The 17,422-nt window shown below is 62.8% G+C and overlaps 2 protein-coding genes across 4 annotated transcripts in view; one reads left to right on the top strand and one right to left on the bottom strand.

Moving 5' to 3' along the window:
- The first annotated feature begins 1,410 nt into the window (after nt 1–1,410).
- Nucleotides 1,411–10,012, top strand: ENGASE (endo-beta-N-acetylglucosaminidase). 3 transcript variants are annotated; one of them, XM_037064189.1, is made up of 14 exons: nt 1,411–1,620; nt 3,208–3,275; nt 3,426–3,627; nt 4,387–4,535; nt 4,980–5,137; nt 5,627–5,775; nt 5,858–6,023; nt 6,725–6,828; nt 7,042–7,150; nt 7,353–7,543; nt 8,082–8,227; nt 8,653–8,758; nt 9,089–9,203; nt 9,345–10,012. In XM_037064189.1, exons 1-14 carry the CDS (start codon nt 1,520–1,522, stop codon nt 9,762–9,764), a joined length of 2,184 nt encoding a protein of 727 aa, XP_036920084.1. In that variant the 5' UTR covers nt 1,411–1,519; the 3' UTR covers nt 9,765–10,012. The 3 variants fall into 3 exon arrangements, with proteins under 3 accessions (XP_036920084.1, XP_036920082.1, XP_036920091.1); XM_037064187.1 differs by having other exon boundaries at nt 8,650–8,758; XM_037064196.1 differs by lacking the exon at nt 1,411–1,620 and having other exon boundaries at nt 3,205–3,275; nt 3,430–3,627; nt 8,650–8,758.
- A 2,040-nt stretch (nt 10,013–12,052) lies between these two features.
- The window catches only part of RBFOX3 (RNA binding fox-1 homolog 3), a 245,903-nt gene continuing 240,533 nt past the window's right edge, over nt 12,053–17,422 (bottom strand). The window contains exons 14-15 of the mRNA XM_037064176.1: nt 17,039–17,117; nt 12,053–13,378 (exon numbers count right to left, since the gene is read on the bottom strand). Of these exons, the coding sequence (XP_036920071.1) occupies nt 13,376–13,378; nt 17,039–17,117 (82 nt within the window). The 3' untranslated portion in view covers nt 12,053–13,375. The remainder of the gene's footprint in view (nt 13,379–17,038; nt 17,118–17,422) is intronic.

Here is a 17,422-nt window from a genome sequence, read left to right as displayed (position 1 = left end):
CTCAGCTGTCAGGGCTGCTGGGGACATTGTCATCTGGGCAGTCAGCAGGGGCCATAGGGCCCAACTCCTCCCTGCCCGGGGAAGGTGTGCAGGGTGACCGTGTCTCCCTGCTCTCCTAGGTCAGAGGCCAGCCTTCTGAGAGGAGCAAAGGACAGAGGCCCTGGCCTATTTTTCCCCTGCAGAGACCAAGCCGGCCCTGAGGGCCACCTAAGTCTAAGAAGGTTTTCGTTCTGAGGATGAAATGTTTACTTACTTACTTTTACCTCCAAGCCGCCTGCGAGCCTCCCGACCACCTGGTTGGATGCAGAGCAGGTGATGATGACTCCACACCCTCTGTGGCCCACCGAGCGCCGCCGGCGTGGGCTCGGGACCCAGGTCTTCGTGATCTCTGTCCTCCCCGGTGTCACTGTCTCCTGCGCCTCCCTGACCCTGACCAGTGTTCCCGGCAGTGCGGCAGGGCGCCATTCCACAGCCTTAGTCATCTTCCCACCCTCGGGGTTTATGGAAGCTTGGGGCCTCATAAGGTTCCGAGTCTACAACGATAATAAAGACACCCACTCCACTTGGCGTGGGCAACAGCTGCGGACCAGCTGGGACACTCCCAGATGCACAGAGAGGCGTTGGGTGAGGAGAGAGTGAGCCGGCCCACGCTTGGCTTCATGGGGCCCAGCCTCAGTCTGGCCTCCCAGGCCCTGTCCTCCTGGCTGCTCAGGCCACCTCCTGTCACCTTCACTGTGTCCAAGATGCCAGAGATGTGCCATCTCTGAGACACCTCCAGGCCTGGGGCCCTAGGGGGCCCTGCAGAGCACAGGTTTGGAGGTGTAGAAAAATGGGCGCTGCAGTGGAAAGCTGTGCATGGTAGACTTGCCGCACACCCTTGCTGGTCTGTGTTCTGGCTGCTCAGTGTCATTTTCACAGTGTGCAAACTGACCTGTCCAGGGGTTTGGGACCCTCTGAGACCCCACTCTGTGGAAAAACAGCCTCTAGTTACATAATTATTTCAATACTTTTGATCTATAATTGGGTCACTATATCAATGGTCTTTTGAACAGGTTATGACATGGCTGGGTCCTTTGCTAATGAATAGGATAAAATCTTTAACACTTGTCCACATGCATATCTAAATGAGAACCACGATTTCACCTTTTTGAGAGTGATCTGTGACTAGGGGTTGGAAGAACTGAGTTTTGACCTAACTTCTGGGGCTTACAGACCTCGTGACCTTCGGGAGACTCTCATCTGAAAAAGGAAGCTTGTGAGGGCTGGAGAGTTCTTAAAACAAGCTCAGCGTACCCTGGCTGAGACTCCACCCCGCCCCCGCCCCGCCCCCGTCCCGCCCCACTCAACGAGGCCCCGCCCCTCCGTACAAAGTCTGGGCTGCGAGCGCACCGTCCCACAGCTCCAGCTCCCCGCGGCCTGGGCCCAGTTGAAACCTGGCATCCGCGCCGCGCCGTCTCATTGGCTGGTTGCAGAGCGGTCCCTGGGACTGCGATTGGCTGTCGGGCGAGCCGGCAGCGTCATGGAGGCGCCTCGGGCTCGGCGTGAGCCCCGGCGTGATCCCCGGTCCCGGGAATCTCCGGTCAGCGAGGATCTTCGGAAACGCCGGCGGCGGCGGAGGAGGTGTGCGGGGGCGGGGCAGGCGAGCCTGGCGGCCCTGTTTTGCCGGGGCCCGGAGGGCGGGCAGGGAGGCGCGGGTGCAGGACCGGGCCCCGGACCCCACACCACACCGCCTGTCGGCCGCAGTCGCCGCCTCGGCAGCCAGTCCTCCCCGGGAGAGACCGCCCTGTGCAGCAGCAGGCGCCCACAGGGTCTCGGAACCCAGGCGCGACCCCCGAGGCAGCCAGACCCTCGGCAGTCTCCTCCGTGCAATGACTTGTAAAGCCAGCCTCCCCGGCCGTGGGTCTAGGCAGAGAATCCTAGCGTGGCATTTGAAATCGGGGTGGCCGGTGCCACTAGGGTTGTTGATACAGTGATGTGCACGCCGGGCTGGGAGAGGCGGTGCGGGGAGCAGGGACTGTGACCTGGATCTCTGGGGAGGAAGGGGTGGTGCCCGGAGTGGAGACTGTGACCTGGATTTTGGGGGAGGAGGGAGATTTCCGTGGGTGGAGAAGGGAGACAGGGTGATCTAGTTTGAGGGGTCAGAAAGGGCAAAGGCACAAAGACCTGAAACATGTGAGAAGGTGGCAGTTCTGGGCCGGAGCTTCGTTCCCGTTCCCCGTTGGGGCGTTTGCTTACCTGGGCTGTAAGGCACGTGCGCAAACGTGGCCACCTTCTGGAAAGAGCACGTGCAGCTTTGATTTTAAACCCCATGAAGTGAGACGGGTGGGTGTTTCAGACGGGACAGACGGCACGAGGAGGGCGGTGCCCTGAAACTGGAAGAAGAGCTGTGTGGGCCGGCCGCATTTCCCCGGGAATCTGTCCGCTGGGGGCCCGGATCCCCGGAAGGTCCAGCTCCGTCTTCTGGCATGGCAGACCCTGGAGAGGGAGCTCTGCCCAGAGAAACGGAAAGTGGAAGTGGGGTGTTGACAGGCGATTCACTTCTGCTGACAGACAGGTGGCCTTGGAGGCCGGGAGCTAGAGATTCACACCTCTGAAGCCTGGGGCGTGAATGGCAGCTTCTTACTGATGCTCTAAAAATAGTAGCCATCACTTTTAAGAATGAAAGCGGTTTAATTTTTTATCCAGCTTTTCCCAACTTAACGTCCCAAAGGCGTTCTGTTTCCTAGAGGGACCCTCCACGACAGCCCCATGTTGCGCCCACAGCCGCCCTCCCCCGGGGAGTCAGGGCTCTGCAGAACACACTGGGGAAGCGAGGACGGGGCAAGGAGCGTACCCCTGCTCCCTTAGGCCCTTAAACTGCCTGGTTCTTTGCGCCGCCCGGCTCCTGGGCTACACCAAAGCCAATGAGGTGTAGATCTGGTCTCTCCGGGGCGATGTTTGGGTGGCTGTTTCAGAGGCTTGGTGTTTGCCCCCAGCGGGAGGGGTAGCGGCCCCCTGACGGTCCAGGCAGAGGCCCAGCCTGTCGCTTGCACAAGCTGCTGTGTGTACTTGGCCTGCTGCATGCTCCCACGGTCTGCATTAAAAAGCGTAAGCCAAAGAATGTCTGCCCCCACGTGCGTAGATGGGGCCTGGTCCACTTGCTTCTGCCCGTTCTTTCTCTTTACCTTTTTCTTTAGAAAAAAAATTTGAAACTTCCTCTTTGCTTAGAATCCAGGAGGATCAAGAGGAAGCCGTCTTTCATGAAGTTGTCAGTTTCACCCCGGATCCTTTGCCGGGTAAGAGGCCGAGGTGCTCGGCACTGTCTCCGAGTTCACTCTGGGGGCTTCCTGGCGGCACTACCCACTTCCTGCCTCAAGCTCTCTCTCAGTTATTGTTAGAGGGTCATTAATTATCCCATACTTGTCACTGCTTCCTTTTCTGACCAGTTAGATATTATGACAAGGACACCACCACTCCCATCAGCTTTTACTTATCCTCACTGGAGGAACTCTTGGCGTGGACACCCAACGTGGAGGACGGCTTTAACGTGGCCATGGGCCCCGCCCAGTGTCGGCAGCCCCCCCTGAGCAGTCAGCGGCCTCGGACCTTGCTGTGCCACGACATGATGGGCGGGTACCTGGATGACAAGTGAGGACACGGGGGGCACCACCCACTTTCATTTTGTGCTTGTTTTCCGTGGGTGGACAGGCCGGAGCAGGGGTGCTGCATGGCCGAAAGGGCCCTGGGTGGGGTGCTCAGGCCTGGGTGCCTCATCTGGAAAATGGGGAGGGGGCAGCCACACCCCACCCAGTCAGCTCTGAGACCCTCGGATTCCGCCTGCGCCTGAATCTGGCGGGTTGGTCAGGACACGGCAGCAGCTTCCAGAAACTCGGCTCTTCTACTTCTTGCCGCTGCTTCCTTACTGGAGCTCTGACTGCACCTCAGCCTGTCTGGCCCACGCCCCGCCAGGGGCATTTCCCCCAGGGCTGCTGCTGTATCAGCTCACAGATCTCCTATGACTGGTGAACGCCCTTGGACACAGCAGCTGTGGGCAGGCCTGTGTCATAGGTGGCTGAGGAGATCTCGGAGCCTTCCGTGCGGGGACGCTGCCCTGCAGGAGTTGCGCACTCGGAGCAGAGCGCATTGCCTGGAGCCCGTACTCTTTCCTTCTTTGGGGTTCCTCTGGGCACTGGCTCTGACAGAGGGCCTGCCGGGCCCGGTGGACACATTTCCCTAGACACCGATCCTCCCAGTCGCAGCACGGTAGTGCAGCCTGCCTCGTGCCCCAGTATCTGCGTGGCGCCTGGCGCGTGCAGGCTTTTGGTTGGTGTGGGCGGACGGGACCTGGAGGTCACCATGGCTTCCTGCTGCTTCACGGGTTCTGACCTGGCTGTGTTTCTCCACCAGGTTCGTTCAGGGCTCGGCGGCCCCGAGTGCCTATGTCTTCTACCACTGGCAGTACATCGACATCTTTGTGTACTTCAGCCACCACATGGTCACCGTCCCCCCGGTGGGCTGGACCAATGCCGCCCACAAGCACGGGGTCTGCGTGCTGGGTAAGGGCCAAGGGTGCATCTCTGGCCCAGCCAGTACCTGCCAGGTGACTCAGCCACAACAGGGCTGGGCTCTGCTTCCAGTGAGCATTGCCTGGGAGCTGCCTTGGTAGGCTAGTGACCGTCACTCCCTGGAAAGGACAGTGACTGTCTTCAGCTTTGTGGGCCATGGGTCACTGCTGAGCTGCTGATGAGACGGCAGCCCCCATAGGCAACAGGGAAGCAAGCCAGTGACGGCCGTGCCGCAGGACAGTCACGTTAACAGGAAGGGATGGCTGCTGACCCCTCCGGCCTTTGCCGGCATCCGGCCCTCTGCTGGCCTGTGTGTGCTGACTGCAGCCGGGCCCTGCCCCAGGGGGTCTGACTCACAGCCGGTCACAGGGATGCTTCGGACAACGCTGCAGAGCCGGGAGCCCATGCCGGACCTCTTCGCTGTCCCTCCCTCAGGTACTTTCATCACCGAGTGGAAGCCAGGTGGACAGCAGTGCGAAGCCTTCCTGGCCGGAGACGACCGCACGTACCAGGCAGTGGCGGACCAGCTGGTCCTGATGGCCCAGTTCTTGCACTTCGATGGCTGGCTGGTCAACATTGAGAACACTCTGAGCGTGAGCACGGCCTTTCTTGTGCTGCTAGTCCTGCCCAGGCCTTGCCGCTGTGGGCTGTCCCTCCACTGTGTCCCCGTCCTCCTCGCCTGCACCCAGGCCCACTTCCTGTGGCGGCAGCTGGAGCCACCCCTCGCTGCCCAGGCAGAGCCGGCTCCCCCTCTGCGCCGCCTGGGGAAGGAGCTTCCCCAGCACTGTGTCCAGAAACTAGGGTGGCTGAGCTCTGCCGCTGGCTCCTTCCACCTCCTCTGTGTTGCTTGGCTTGGGCGGCCGGTGGGGCTTCTTCTCATGGCATGTGATGTTTTCCTGACCTCTGCGTCTGTGCCCTTCCTGCTTCAGAAAGGGCATCTGGCTGGAACTTGCCTTGGTGGCTGTGGTCGAGGGGCTTCCAGGGCCCCGGCCGGCTGTTTTGGTGGGATCGGGTGTCCTGTCCGCGCTGCCAGGCACCCCTGGGTCTCACCGAGGGTCCCCTCTCTGTCTGCCTGTCTGCAGCCAGCTGCTGTGGGGAACATGCCCCGGTTCCTTCAGTACCTGACCACTCAGCTGCACCGGCAGGTCCCTGGCGGCCTGGTGCTCTGGTACGACAGTGTGGTGACCAGCGGGCAGCTCAAATGGCAGGACGAGCTGAACGAACGCAACAGGTGAGCCTGCAGGGCGGGCAGCGCTGTCTCCCCGGCTGCCCCGGGGAAGGGGCAGGCCCTCATGCACCCTTGCCGCCCGCAGGGTGTTCTTCGATTCCTGCGACGGCATCTTCACCAACTACAACTGGGGGGAGGAGCACCTGGAGCGCATGCGGGGCCAGGCCGGGGAGCGCCTGGCCGACGTCTACGTGGGCGTGGACGTGTTCGCCCGGGGGAACGTCGTGGGGGGCCGCTTTGACACCAACAAGGTGGGCGGCGGCCTCCGCGCCTCCCGCGTGGCCCTGTTTGCTGTGGGCCTTGCCTTCCCGTTGCACCTCGAGGGAAAGGCAGGCGGCAGTTACTCTTCACAGGGTGGGGAAACCGAGGCACCGCGCGACATCGGTGACCCAAGGCCAAGCTGCTCGCTAACGCCCTGACTTGCACCCATTTCTTCGGTCAGGCGGTACTTTCTATGGAGGTGCTAACACGTCCTTTAACCGGCAGCTCGGCCGAAGGACCCAAGTGAAGCGCCCCCCAGGGCAGGGGCCACTGGTGTGAAAACCAGTGAGGGTTTCCGGCCAGAGGGGTCACGTGGGCGGCGACAAGAGACGGGGGCGGGGCACCGGCTATGGGATAAATGGGGAGTCAGTCTGCCTCTTCCTGGCTGCCGTGGGGACGTTCTCACTAACGAATTGAGTGAAAGTGAGTAAATTCATCCAATAACTGAAGCTTCTCTCCACGCCCCGTGAGTCTGATAACGTAATGGGAGGTGTAGTGAGAGACAGGTACCCCATGAGCACCCCGCCTGTGGACCTCCTGCTCCCTAGGCCAGTGTAGCGCCCACTTCTGGTCGTCTGTGGCGCTACAGGGCGCGAACCTGAAAGCTGAGTAGGGCTGGGCAGGAGGGGGCAGCTCCAGCCCCTCCCTGGCCTCCCGAAGCACCCAGAGTCCTTGCCTGCTGTCTCCCCAGTCGCTGGAGCTGATCCGGAAGCACGGGCTCTCAGCGGCCCTGTTTGCGCCCGGCTGGGTGTACGAGTGTCTGGAGAAGGCGGACTTCTTCCAGAACCAGGACCGGTGAGTCCTGCCCTGCGCAGGGCCGCGCGCGGGGCTCCCCGACCTTGCTGCCCCCCCCGGGGGAGGGTCCCGGAGACCAGACGCTGCCTCACATTCGGGCCCAGGGCTGCAGTTCTAGAGGGGGTGTGCACGAGCCCTGTGTCTGGCAGTGAGCCCGGGGCGACGGGTCCCCACCCTGGACTTCAGCCGCAGCTTCCACGTGTTTCTCTGCAGGTTCTGGAGTTTGCTGACTCGCTATCTGCCCATGCACAGCGTCTGCTCCTTGCCCTTTGTCACTTCCTTCTGCCTGGGCATGGGGACTCGCAGAGTCCGCTATGGGCAGGTGTGTGTGTCCCCACACCGGGTGACTGGGGCTGTGGGGCTCCTGACAGAGCCACGTGGTGGTGAAGAGGCTGCCCTTTCCCTGCGTCTTGGGGTCTCCCCTGGGACAGGTGGCAGGGGCCTGGGCATCTGCGAGGGGACGGTGGTGGTTCCCCTCCTCCTGTCAGGTCGCGCTGGCCTCCAACCTGGCATTTGTTCTCCAGGAGGAGGCCGTGGGGCCCTGGTACCACCTCGGCGCCCAGGAACTCCAGCCTTTGTTTGGAGAGCACAGGCTGGAAGGGGATGGACGGGGCTGGGTGAAGACGCAGGTCTGCTTGGCCGATGCCTGGAATGGGGGCAGCTCCCTGCTCATCCGGGGGGTGATCCCTCCCGAGGTCAGACACGTGGCTGTGAGGTAGGTGTGTGAGTGAGGAGGAGCCAGGTGGGGGTCCCAGTGCCTCCCATTGTCAGAGCCAACCCGCCTAACCGGGCAGAGGGGCGCAGGGGCCAGAGGGGGATGGGATGGGACCGAGCCTCGATGTATTGCTGTAAAGAGCACCTAACACACTTTGCCATGTGAACCGGTTTTGCGTGTACAGTACAGTAGTGTGAACCTTGCATGCTGGTGTGCAAACAATTTCTAGCCTCCGTCTCGCAGAACTGCGACGGCCCTATTGGAGGCCGCCCACATCCACTTTCCGTTGCTGTGGTTTTGACGAGGGCAGCTTCCTCGTGTGGGCAGGATTTCGGAACTGAGACTTTCGGCCAGGAGGGGATCAGGCCTTGGGGGAAGGCCGTCCCCAGCTCGGGCAGGACCTGGGTGGGGTTAGCCCCTGCCTCCCACGCGCCCTTTCCTGGAGGGAGAGCGTGGCCGTGCGGCCTGGAGCCCCCCACCGCCTGGGGGTTTCTCAGCAGTTTCTCTGTGGTCTTATCATGGGACCATCCTCTTCCAGGTTATTCTCCCTGCAGGTCCCCATGCCGCCCAAAATCTTCCTCTCCCTGGTGTATAAGCTGGAGGAGACAGCCAAGGTCAGCGTTGCTCTGGAGCTCACCGCAGGGGACGAGGGCAGCTGTGACATCGGCATCTCCACATTGAATGGTGAGGGGCGGCCTGGGTCCTGCCTGCCTCCCAGGCCTCCCCTTCACGGGACATCTCGGGGAGGGGGAGTCCCACCTGGGGCCCGGGGCGTGTGAGGTGGTCACTGAGGTCCAGCTCTCAGCCAAAACCTCTGCCCCATGGCCCCCTTGGGGAGGGGCCTCCCGCTGGCCATGGCATTGACAGGCAGGACATCCCCCCGGTCAGGGAGAGGCCAGGAGGCCCAGGCAGCGGCCTTTCTTGGGTATCTGTCTGCATTCTTGCATTCCTCTCCTCCACTGGGGTCTTCTTCCCCTGAGGCCTCCGCCTGCCCTGGCAGGTCACGGTGCCTGTGGCCACAGGGAGTCTTGCCCAGACCCTGGGCCAGGGCCCCCTGCTCTGCTGTGGGTTGTCCTCTCTCTTAAGTCCCGTGTCTCCTCCCCCAGCAGAAACAGGCTCCAGGCACAGTCCCCGACCTCTCCGGGTGCCTCCTGCCAAGCTGGCCAGATGGACAGCCCGCTGTGGCCAGCAGCTCGCTGGGGGCTGGGTCCAGCGGTGAGTCCCTGTTCTTCCCATGGAGCCCCCCACAGGGCAGCCGTAATGTGGTGGGCGCTTGTGGAGTGAGCGATCCTCTGCTGAGAAACCCCAGAACTGGAGGGTTGGCAGGGGCCCGGTCTGGCCACCCAAGTTCTAGGTAGCCCCCAGACGCAAGCCCAGGACACCCCCTGGTGGCGGCCATGGTTGTGCCCAGGTCCAGGGTCCTCACTGACCCAGGGGCCCATTGGGGGATGGGTCTGCCTTCCCGCTGTGGCTCCGGGCCCCCGAACACCCAGCTTGGATGGTTCAGTGCCGAAACGGCCCCATGACTGGCCTGTTTGCCTCCAGCTGCTACGAGCTGAGCCTGCGAGACTGTCTCCTGAGGGACCTCTTCATGAGCTTCACCCTGCCTCCGGGCAGCCAGGACGAGGAGAGCTTCACCTGCCGCCTGGGGGAGGTCCAGGTCAGGCGTCCACAGGACACCTCGTGGGGGCTCGGCCGAGGCGGCCGTCCTGTCTCCGGCTCAGGGAGGTGGGGTGGGGGTGCTCAGGGCGCTCCCCGGAACCCCTGTGGGCTCCCTGCTGAGCCTTCTCTCTCCCGCCAGGTGGTGGATGCGTACAGCCTCCTGAGCCCTCTGCCCCGGGTGCAGGGCGTCTCCGTGTCTCGGACCTGCTGGCAGCAGGCGGCCCCTGAGGGGGCAGGCCCTCAGCCTGGGCTGCGGCTCAGCTGTACTCTGCACTGGTCCTACCCCCTGACCCACGTCCAGTGCTTTCGGATCCACTGTTGCCGAGGGACAGGAGGTGGCCCCTCTGGTGGGGGGCCACCGGGACTGGAGAAGCCCACGTTCCTGGGCCTGGCTTTTGTCAACCAGTACCGCGTGGTGGACCTGGTGGTGGCAGAGGCTGGGCCGGGCCAGGAGGGCCGAGTGGAGTTCCTGGTGGAGCCCGACCCCAGGGAGGGGTTCCTGGTGCCCCAGGCCGAGTGGGGCAGGGTGGCCGTGCTATACTCCTTGCCCAGCACCTGAGTGGACACTCAGACCAGCTCCCTCGCTCGGCAGAGGCCCGGGGTGCTGTGGCTTTTGGGGCGGGGGACACTGGGAACAGGGGAGCTGAGGAATCGGTTTGCTGGCGGATGATCCCCTGAGGTGCGTGGACCCCCCACCCCCGGCCTTTGTCCAGTCCCTCTTGGTACTACACAGTTCCCAGGGAAAAGTGAAAGGTTTTGGGAAAGTGGAGTCCAGCAAATTCCATAAAGGGCATTTCCTAGTAGGCTTGTGCTCAGAATGGCGACCTTTCATTCCGCAGATGGAACAGTTAGGAACAAGCTTAAATGAGTGGGGAGGCTTCGCAGCAAGACCCCAGGGACATTTCTGAGGGTGCAGGCTCCCAGCAGAGGCCCGGTGGGGTGCAGGGATGGGGGGGGGGGGCGGGTGTTGCAGGGTGCTCTTTGGAGATGGTGCCTGCTTCCCGGCCTGCCTTGTGTTGTGCTTTCCCCATTTACTGTCCCCTGGGCTGGGCCCACGTCCTGATGCGTCGCTCTGGGCTGGTGGCAATGGGTGAACCTGGTATGTGGGCTGGGCCCAGCCTCCTCAGTGAGCGAGGGTCCAGGCTTGGAGAGCAGCAGGCCCAGTAAGGCCTGGGGGCAGCCCAGCCCCCCTCTACCACTCGGGGGCTCCCTAAGTGGGTGCTTGCAGGGGGCCTCCTTGTGTGCCGGCAGCAGCCTCCACGTGGCAGCCCTGCCTCCCTCCTGTCTCCCGGCACCTTCCTCGCTCCCTCTGAGTGTTGGGGGTGGCCACAGCTCCTTTCCAGGAGGAGTGACAGTGAGCTGGGGATGGGTCCTCCAGCCACACTGCCCCCCTGGTGACAGCTGGGCCACTGTGGTGGCCCCCCGAAGAGCCACCCCCCTCAACCTGCTTCTCTCCAGTGCCTGAGGGGGGACAAAGGCCTTGTGTCTCTTGTTCTTGGGACCGCTCACTCAGGACTTCCAGGCTAGTGATGAGATTACTTCCCCATCTCTATCGTCCTGGGCCTCTGCTGCAAGACAGTGGGTGGTGCTAGGGGCCAGGACCCTGTGGTCACCTCCCAGCGGCCATGGGTCCCAGCTCCCAGTCAGTAGACTGGACTCTGTGCTGTAGTGAGGGCAGGAGACCACCAGGTGGCAGTGCAGTTGTGGCTCCACCAATGGGCTTTGGAACAAGTGCCGGGTAGGCTAGCAAAATAAGCCTAGCAAAATAAGCCTCGGGGACACACGTGGAGGGGCTTCCGGGGCGACGACACTGGCCTCCACCTCCACCTTCCCTACCTACCTTCCCAGGTGCCCACGCTCCTCTTCCACAGCACAACACGGCAACCTCACGTTCCCCGTCTTTCCTAATCAGGAACGTTGACTTTCCACGCCCCGCATGGGCGGCACCGCCAGCGGGGGAGCAGGGAGGACCTCCAGCAGGCCAGGAAGCTGCCGCGGCGGCCCGGCTTCTGTAGGCCCCGCCAGGCCCTGCCGCGCGTCGAGCCGGTCTCTTGTCCTGACCCGTCCAGGGGCTCCTGGGCTGTGGGCGCCAGTGGGTGGGCCGGCAGGGCGCCCAAAGTGGGCAACGCAGCTGGAACTTAATTCACGAAGGCCCCTCCTTTCTAAATTGCCAGTTGCCCCGGATATTTTATGCAGAGGAGGGAAAATTTATAGTGGCCATTATTTTCTCATAGTCTGGTGAGCAAGCAATTAGAAGGGGGCTCAGCAGAGCACAGGATGGTGGAGGCAAGCCATCCTGCTCCCTGGGAGCAGGGCCCCCAGCCCCACTGCCAGTCAGGGCTCGTGTGCAGTGGAATTAATACGTCGGCGTTTAAGCCTGTGTCCCGCTCCACCCCACAGGTGTAATTGCTCTGAAATAAATTGCCCAACCCTATGAAAATGAACTGAAGTCTGAGGCCCCGTCCCAACCCCCGAGCCCAAGGCTTTTAAGTTCTTAGTTTGCAGTCTGCTGCTTCCCCCTCCCCTTCCAGGGTGGTGGGATGGCGGACACGCTTCTCCATGCCAGCCCTCCAGGAACGGGGCTTCCCAGTGGCTGGAGCCCTGAGGCAGCTCCTCAGATCAAAGCTTGGGGGTCAAACCTGTGGAGCTGGTGCTGGGGGCTGGTAGTCCCCCAAGACACCGACAGTGGCCCCCACTGCCACCCACTCCCAGGTCACCCAGCCTGAGGCCAGACAGGGCTATGGCGGCACAGGCAGGAGAGGATGGAGGGTTAGAATCTCTCCAGATTCCCCTCTGGTGCCCTCCACCCTCTGCGCCGGGAGCTACCAAATCAGAGAGTTGTCCTGGTTTGAAGAAAGAAATCTTTATTAATAATCTTAATAATAATACTGTCGATTTGAATGGTCACACCTGGGAAGCATACAGAATGGTAAGAAAGGAAGTCAGAGCCTGGCTGCAGTCCTGGGGGGCCGGGGTGGGGCGGACGCGGCTGCTGTGAGAAAAGGGCCCAGCGGCAGGGGCTCTGGACGGGACGGCGTGGGCGGGCTCTGTACACCGGACATAGAAAAGGAGACTCGCTTCGGGAGCTGATGCAGAATACAAAGTGAGGTGTCGGCCTTTCCTGTCTGGGTTTCAGGAGACAGTGGTAGAGCCACGTCGGGAACCTGGGTTTTTCTGGTATTTTTTGCTGCTGTCCCGACTCCGGCTACCTGCCTGGCCAGGGGCTTTCCCTGTTACCTGCTGGCCAAAGGCCCTCCGGCCAGGCTGCCCCACTCTCCCCATTCCGGCCTGGCCTCCAGACCCCCAGGCTCTGACTCCCAACCCCGAAGTGCAGGGGGACACTGGACTGTCCCAGCAGGTCCCCTGAGGTCAGCTGTTCCTCCCACAGACCAGGCTCAGGGCACCCTCCAGACAGGGAACTGGCAACCACCAGTCAGGGACCAAGTCCTTGGCCTCGAGTCCTTCACTGTCACGTTCTCAGGTCCTGGCTGGGTAGCCCAGGGGCCCCCTTGCGTGGAGGGATTCGTGCCTGGGGGCCCCCTAGTTCTGGAACCACATCAGCCCTTGGTGTTGGGGTCGGACCCCGGGGCTGCTGGCTGCACAGTCTCAGTGGCCCGCGAAGCCTTCCCCAGGCGTGCAGGACACGGGCGTTGGAGGCGTGGCATGAAGGGAGCTGGGGCCCAGGGAGCGCGGCACAGGGTGAGTGGACACGGCCGAAGCCAGAGCCCTGGGAATGAGAAGCTGCCCCCCTCCCCGTGCCCGCCCCGCCCAGCTGCCCTCTCCACTGGCACAGTTGGCTGGCAACAGAGGTCAAGTCCTGCTGGCCTGCTATTCCCCGTGAGGCCCGAGGCCCCTCCTCCTCCGGCCCCACACTGCCTTGGGAGTGGGGGCCGGGAAAGGAAGACTGAATAGAAAACGGAGGTCCCCCTCTGGCTTGCCCCCTGCCCCATCGGGAGGGGTGCAGCGGCCATCTCTGCCGGGCAGGGGGCTGCTCCTCACTGCGGTTCCCGGGCACGTGAGACCTGGAGGTGGTGGATGCATCTTGGTTTGGTTGGCTTTGTGTTGCTTGGATCTTAACATCTTTTTTTGTTGGGTTTTTTGTTTTGTGATTTTTTTGTTTGTTTTTTTGTTTTTGCCCTTCGCGGTCCGAGACGGAGACAGCAGAAGCTCTCACTACAACAGAAACAGAAAGCACATGCAGTTCCGAGGAAGTGCCTGCAGGACAGGGGGGTGGGATGCGCCCTGCAGTCCCGGCACCCCCCCCCCGCCCCCGGGCACCGTCCCCCCAACCCAGCTCTCCGGACCCATCGTGTGGAGTGAGCTGCAGTTACAGGGGATGCGTGTCCTCCGGGGCCGAGGGTGGCAGACAGGTTGACAGGTGGAAGGTGGAGGTCAAGACGGGGTGGAGGGAGGCGGCTGAGAAAGTGACGCTCTGGGCAGTGGGTGGGTCCGCCCCCCCAGCCGCGTGGAGCCCATGCCCCGGCTGGCAGGCACCTACACCCAGCTGGCTGTTGGCCCCTGGAAGCCCAGCTCTGGCACCTGTAGAAGCCCGCTTGGGCTTCTTGGCCCCTGCCACTGCTCCCTGTAACGAAGGCGCCTGGTCTGCCTGGGTGGGCCGTTCCAGAAGCTCCCCTGGCTGCAGCCCCCTGGCCAGCACCTCCCCCCAGAGCCCTTCAGACCTGAAAGCCTGTGAGGGCCTGGGGGCAGAGCTAAGCACACGGTGCCCTCTAGGTGAGCAGGCGACACCGGGACGCTGTCCCGCCCTCCAGGTCCGGGCGAGCCTACCCCCACTCCTGCCCTCCAGCCAGGTCTCCTCCCTGAGACAGGCCCCAGCCCCGGAGGGGAAGGAGGTGTCGTGGCTATGGCTACGGTACAAACACCGAGGCCAGGCCAGCTGGGACCCTGCCTCACGGGGCCGTGGGGCACTGCAAGGGACACAGAAGTCAGGCACCGGGCTGCCTAGTGGGGACATTTCTTCCTGCACTTTGGTTTCTTGCAACAGAGGCTGGCGTGGCTCCTGCAGACGGGCAGGAAATGTCAATAACATTTTATCAGCAACGTTAGTTTTGGCTAGACTGCCAAACGGCATGGACGCCACCCCTGTGACTTGCTATGTGACGGCAGCCCTGTGGAGGCCGTGACCCTGCCGACGGCGGGGAGACCCNGGGGGCAGAGCTAAGCACACGGTGCCCTCTAGGTGAGCAGGCGACACCGGGACGCTGTCCCGCCCTCCAGGTCCGGGCGAGCCTACCCCCACTCCTGCCCTCCAGCCAGGTCTCCTCCCTGAGACAGGCCCCAGCCCCGGAGGGGAAGGAGGTGTCGTGGCTATGGCTACGGTACAAACACCGAGGCCAGGCCAGCTGGGACCCTGCCTCAGGGGGCCGTGGGGCACTGCAAGGGACACAGAAGTCAGGCACCAGGCTGCCTAGTGGGGACATTTCTTCCTGCACTTTGGTTTCTTGCAACAGAGGCTGGCGCGGCTCCTGCAGACGGGCAGGAAATGTCAATAACATTTTATCAGCAACGTTAGTTTTGGCTAGACTGCCAAACGGCATGGACGCCACCCCTGTGACTAGCTGTGTGACGGCAGCCCTGTGGAGGCCGTGACCCTGCCGACGGCGGGGAGATCCTGGCCCCCAGCACCCTGGGGAGGCTGGCTGGGAAGGCTTCCCGGGCCACGCTGCTTCTGTGGCTCTGCAGACCCCAGGGACAGCGAGGGGGCCACCCGAGAGGGTGCGGCTCTATCTCTAGCTCTCCAGGAGAACCCTCTGCCCGGCCTAGCCCCTGCCCCTGGGTGCACACCGTACCTGAAATGGCTTAGGGGGTGGGGCGGGCACAAGGTCAACAAAGCCAAAATGGGGGCCGAGGTTTCAGACACACAGGGGTAACCAGGGTCAGAGACGCGCGCCACTGGGAGGGGGCAGCTGGCTGGAGGTAAAGCCTGTGGAGTTGGGCGGCGCCCTGTGCTCCTGGCGGCTGTGCCTGGCTTTGGACTGCTGGGTCTGGGTGTGCTAGACAGTCTGTGAATGCGGTTAGGGGCCGGGCCTCTTGCGAGTAGGGGGTGAAGCGGCTGCACCCTCCTCGGCAGAGGCTAGCCTGCAACGTCAAAGATGAAGAACAGCCAGTCAGTACCGCCTTTGTGTGTGTGTGTGGGGGGGGGGGGAAGCAAAAAGAAAAAAAAAAAAGGAAAACTGAAAAGAGAAACAGCTGACTCCTGCTGTTTCTTCCCCCACCAGGGTCTGCCCGGGGGGCGAGTGGGTGTGGTGGGTGTGACCACAGGAAGGGCCCTGGCCTACTTCCCAGGTCCCGGTGGGCTCGGGGCTGGGGGCTGGGGTCTGCGGCCACCCTGCTTCTGGATGACCGGGTGTCAGAGGTCGCCTGGGGCCTCTTTGGGCTCAGGCCTGGCCCATCACTGCCCCTTCTTCCTCTGGGGAGGAGTGAGCGAGAGACCCGCCTCCTGGGCGCCCCTGGGGCTGCCGTGGGGCAGGGCTGAGCACCTCTGATCACAGAGGTCCCGGGCCTTGGCTCCATCGGGACGGGCTGTGCCTGCCCGCCCGGCTCTGGGAGCATTCTGTGGCCACCGGGTCCGCTCCTCTGTCCCTCAGGGGGACAGCTCCTGGGCACTCTTGCTTCCCCTCCGGCTCTGGGTCAGGGAGGCCCTGGCAGGAACCTCCTACCCACCCACCAGTTTTGCCAGAAAAGGCAAGAGGACAGCGCCAGAGAAAAAGGTCCGGGGGAATAGGAAATCTTAAAAATAATAAAACATACGAGGGAACCCTCTGTGCATTAACGCAAGCCTTCAGCTAGCAGCTTCGTGGACGGTGGAGCTGATCCCGGAGCCAAGGGGCCCGTGAGCCGCAAGCCGCAGGTTTGGGGCCTCCATCTGGGAGGGGTTGTGGGTCCCCCAGAGGCCTGATCCCTGTGGCTACCAGCGGTTACCATGGGCTGCTTGGGGTATCTGAGGCTTGTTAAACATCAAAAAAGACAAAACAAAAATCAGGAGGAAGCAAAACCAAAGGAAATGGGGAAAAATCCGTATTGACTCAGAACCTCCTCCCTGCTTACCCCACCAGCCGCGAAAACTGTTTTCATCTTTGAAGCTGGATGTCAAGCTAGTGAAAAACTGATGTGAACAGCCCCTGGGGTTGGGGGGCAGGGTGGGCCCAGGAAGCAGACCGCGGGGTGCAGAGTGAGCTGGGCCGTGTGTGCTGATGGCTGGCCGCACACACACACACAGACACGCAGGGGCACCAGGGGGCCCCCACGGCTCCCCGAAGCCCACCAAGGAGGCTGGGAGGGCAGCCCCACCTCTGGGAGCCAGAGCATGGGTGACAGACAGCCAGTGGCCCTCCTTCCCCACCTCCACAGGGGAAGAGGCACGGCCGGGGGCAACAAGGCACAGAGGGACCATGGCACAGACACACCCACGAGGGGGAGTGGGCCCTGCCTGCCTCGGAAGCTCTGCTGGGACGTTCTGTGGGTGTTCCCGTGGGAAGGGAGGGCCTGGGCAGGCTGCAGGCACTGGCCCCGAAGGCTGAGCCCTTCCACGGTGCTGCCCAGAGGGAGGACCAGACAGTGTCGCTGGGCAGCTGACCGTCCATCTGACTGGGCGGACCTGCCTCCTCCTAACTCCACGAAGGCGCACAGGGGCTAGTCCCCGTCCCCTCCACCCCCAGCTCAAATCCAGGCCTTGGTACCTCCAGCCATCAGGCCCGAGGCCCTGGTCTGAGGTTGGAGTGGTTCCCCTGAGGGCCTGCCCACCCATCCCGGCCACAGCGCGGCACCCTCGTCCTCCTGGCAGGGGCCAAAGGCCGGGCCACCTGGCCTCCTTACCATGGTTCCAATGCTGTAGGTCGCTGCGGGGCCGAGGGTGTGGTGGTAGGGGTCCGCAGCGGCGTAGACTCGGCCGTAACTGGGGAGACAGCACAGGGAGGGGTGCAGGGCGAAGGGGCAGGTGAGGGTGGCAGCAGGTCTCCCGCCTCTTCCCAGACATTTCCTGAGCATCCTCCCTCCAGGCCCCTCCCCCGAACATCACCCTGCTGCCCTTCCCGCCTGTTCGGAAAGAAGTGTCTGGAACACAGCTGGCCACCCTCTTAATACATCCACTGTGCTGATCCGACGGGGGCCGGGGGAACCTGTTCTCCCAGGTGCCACGTGGAAGAGAAAAGGTCCTCACAGGGCTCGTTTGGAGGGGAAAAAACCCTGATCCCCAGAAAG

Source organism: Sturnira hondurensis, unplaced genomic scaffold, assembly GCF_014824575.4.
Source record: "Sturnira hondurensis isolate 20B ecotype Veracruz unplaced genomic scaffold, ASM1482457v3 Scaffold0001221, whole genome shotgun sequence".
NCBI classification, from domain to species: domain Eukaryota; kingdom Metazoa; phylum Chordata; class Mammalia; order Chiroptera; family Phyllostomidae; genus Sturnira; species Sturnira hondurensis.
This window is presented reverse-complemented; position numbering and strand designations above follow the sequence as displayed.

Bases quoted from the DNA above. Each gene is read 5' to 3' on its own strand.
- ENGASE (XM_037064187.1), top strand. From the start codon at position 1,520: ATGGAGGCGCCTCGGGCTCGGCGTGAGCCCCGGCGTGATCCCCGGTCC. The intron at 6,829-7,041 runs GTGAGTCCTGCC...GTTTCTCTGCAG, and splicing joins TTCTTCCAGAACCAGGACCG to GTTCTGGAGTTTGCTGACTC. The intron at 7,544-8,081 runs GTAGGTGTGTGA...ATCCTCTTCCAG, and splicing joins GTCAGACACGTGGCTGTGAG to GTTATTCTCCCTGCAGGTCC.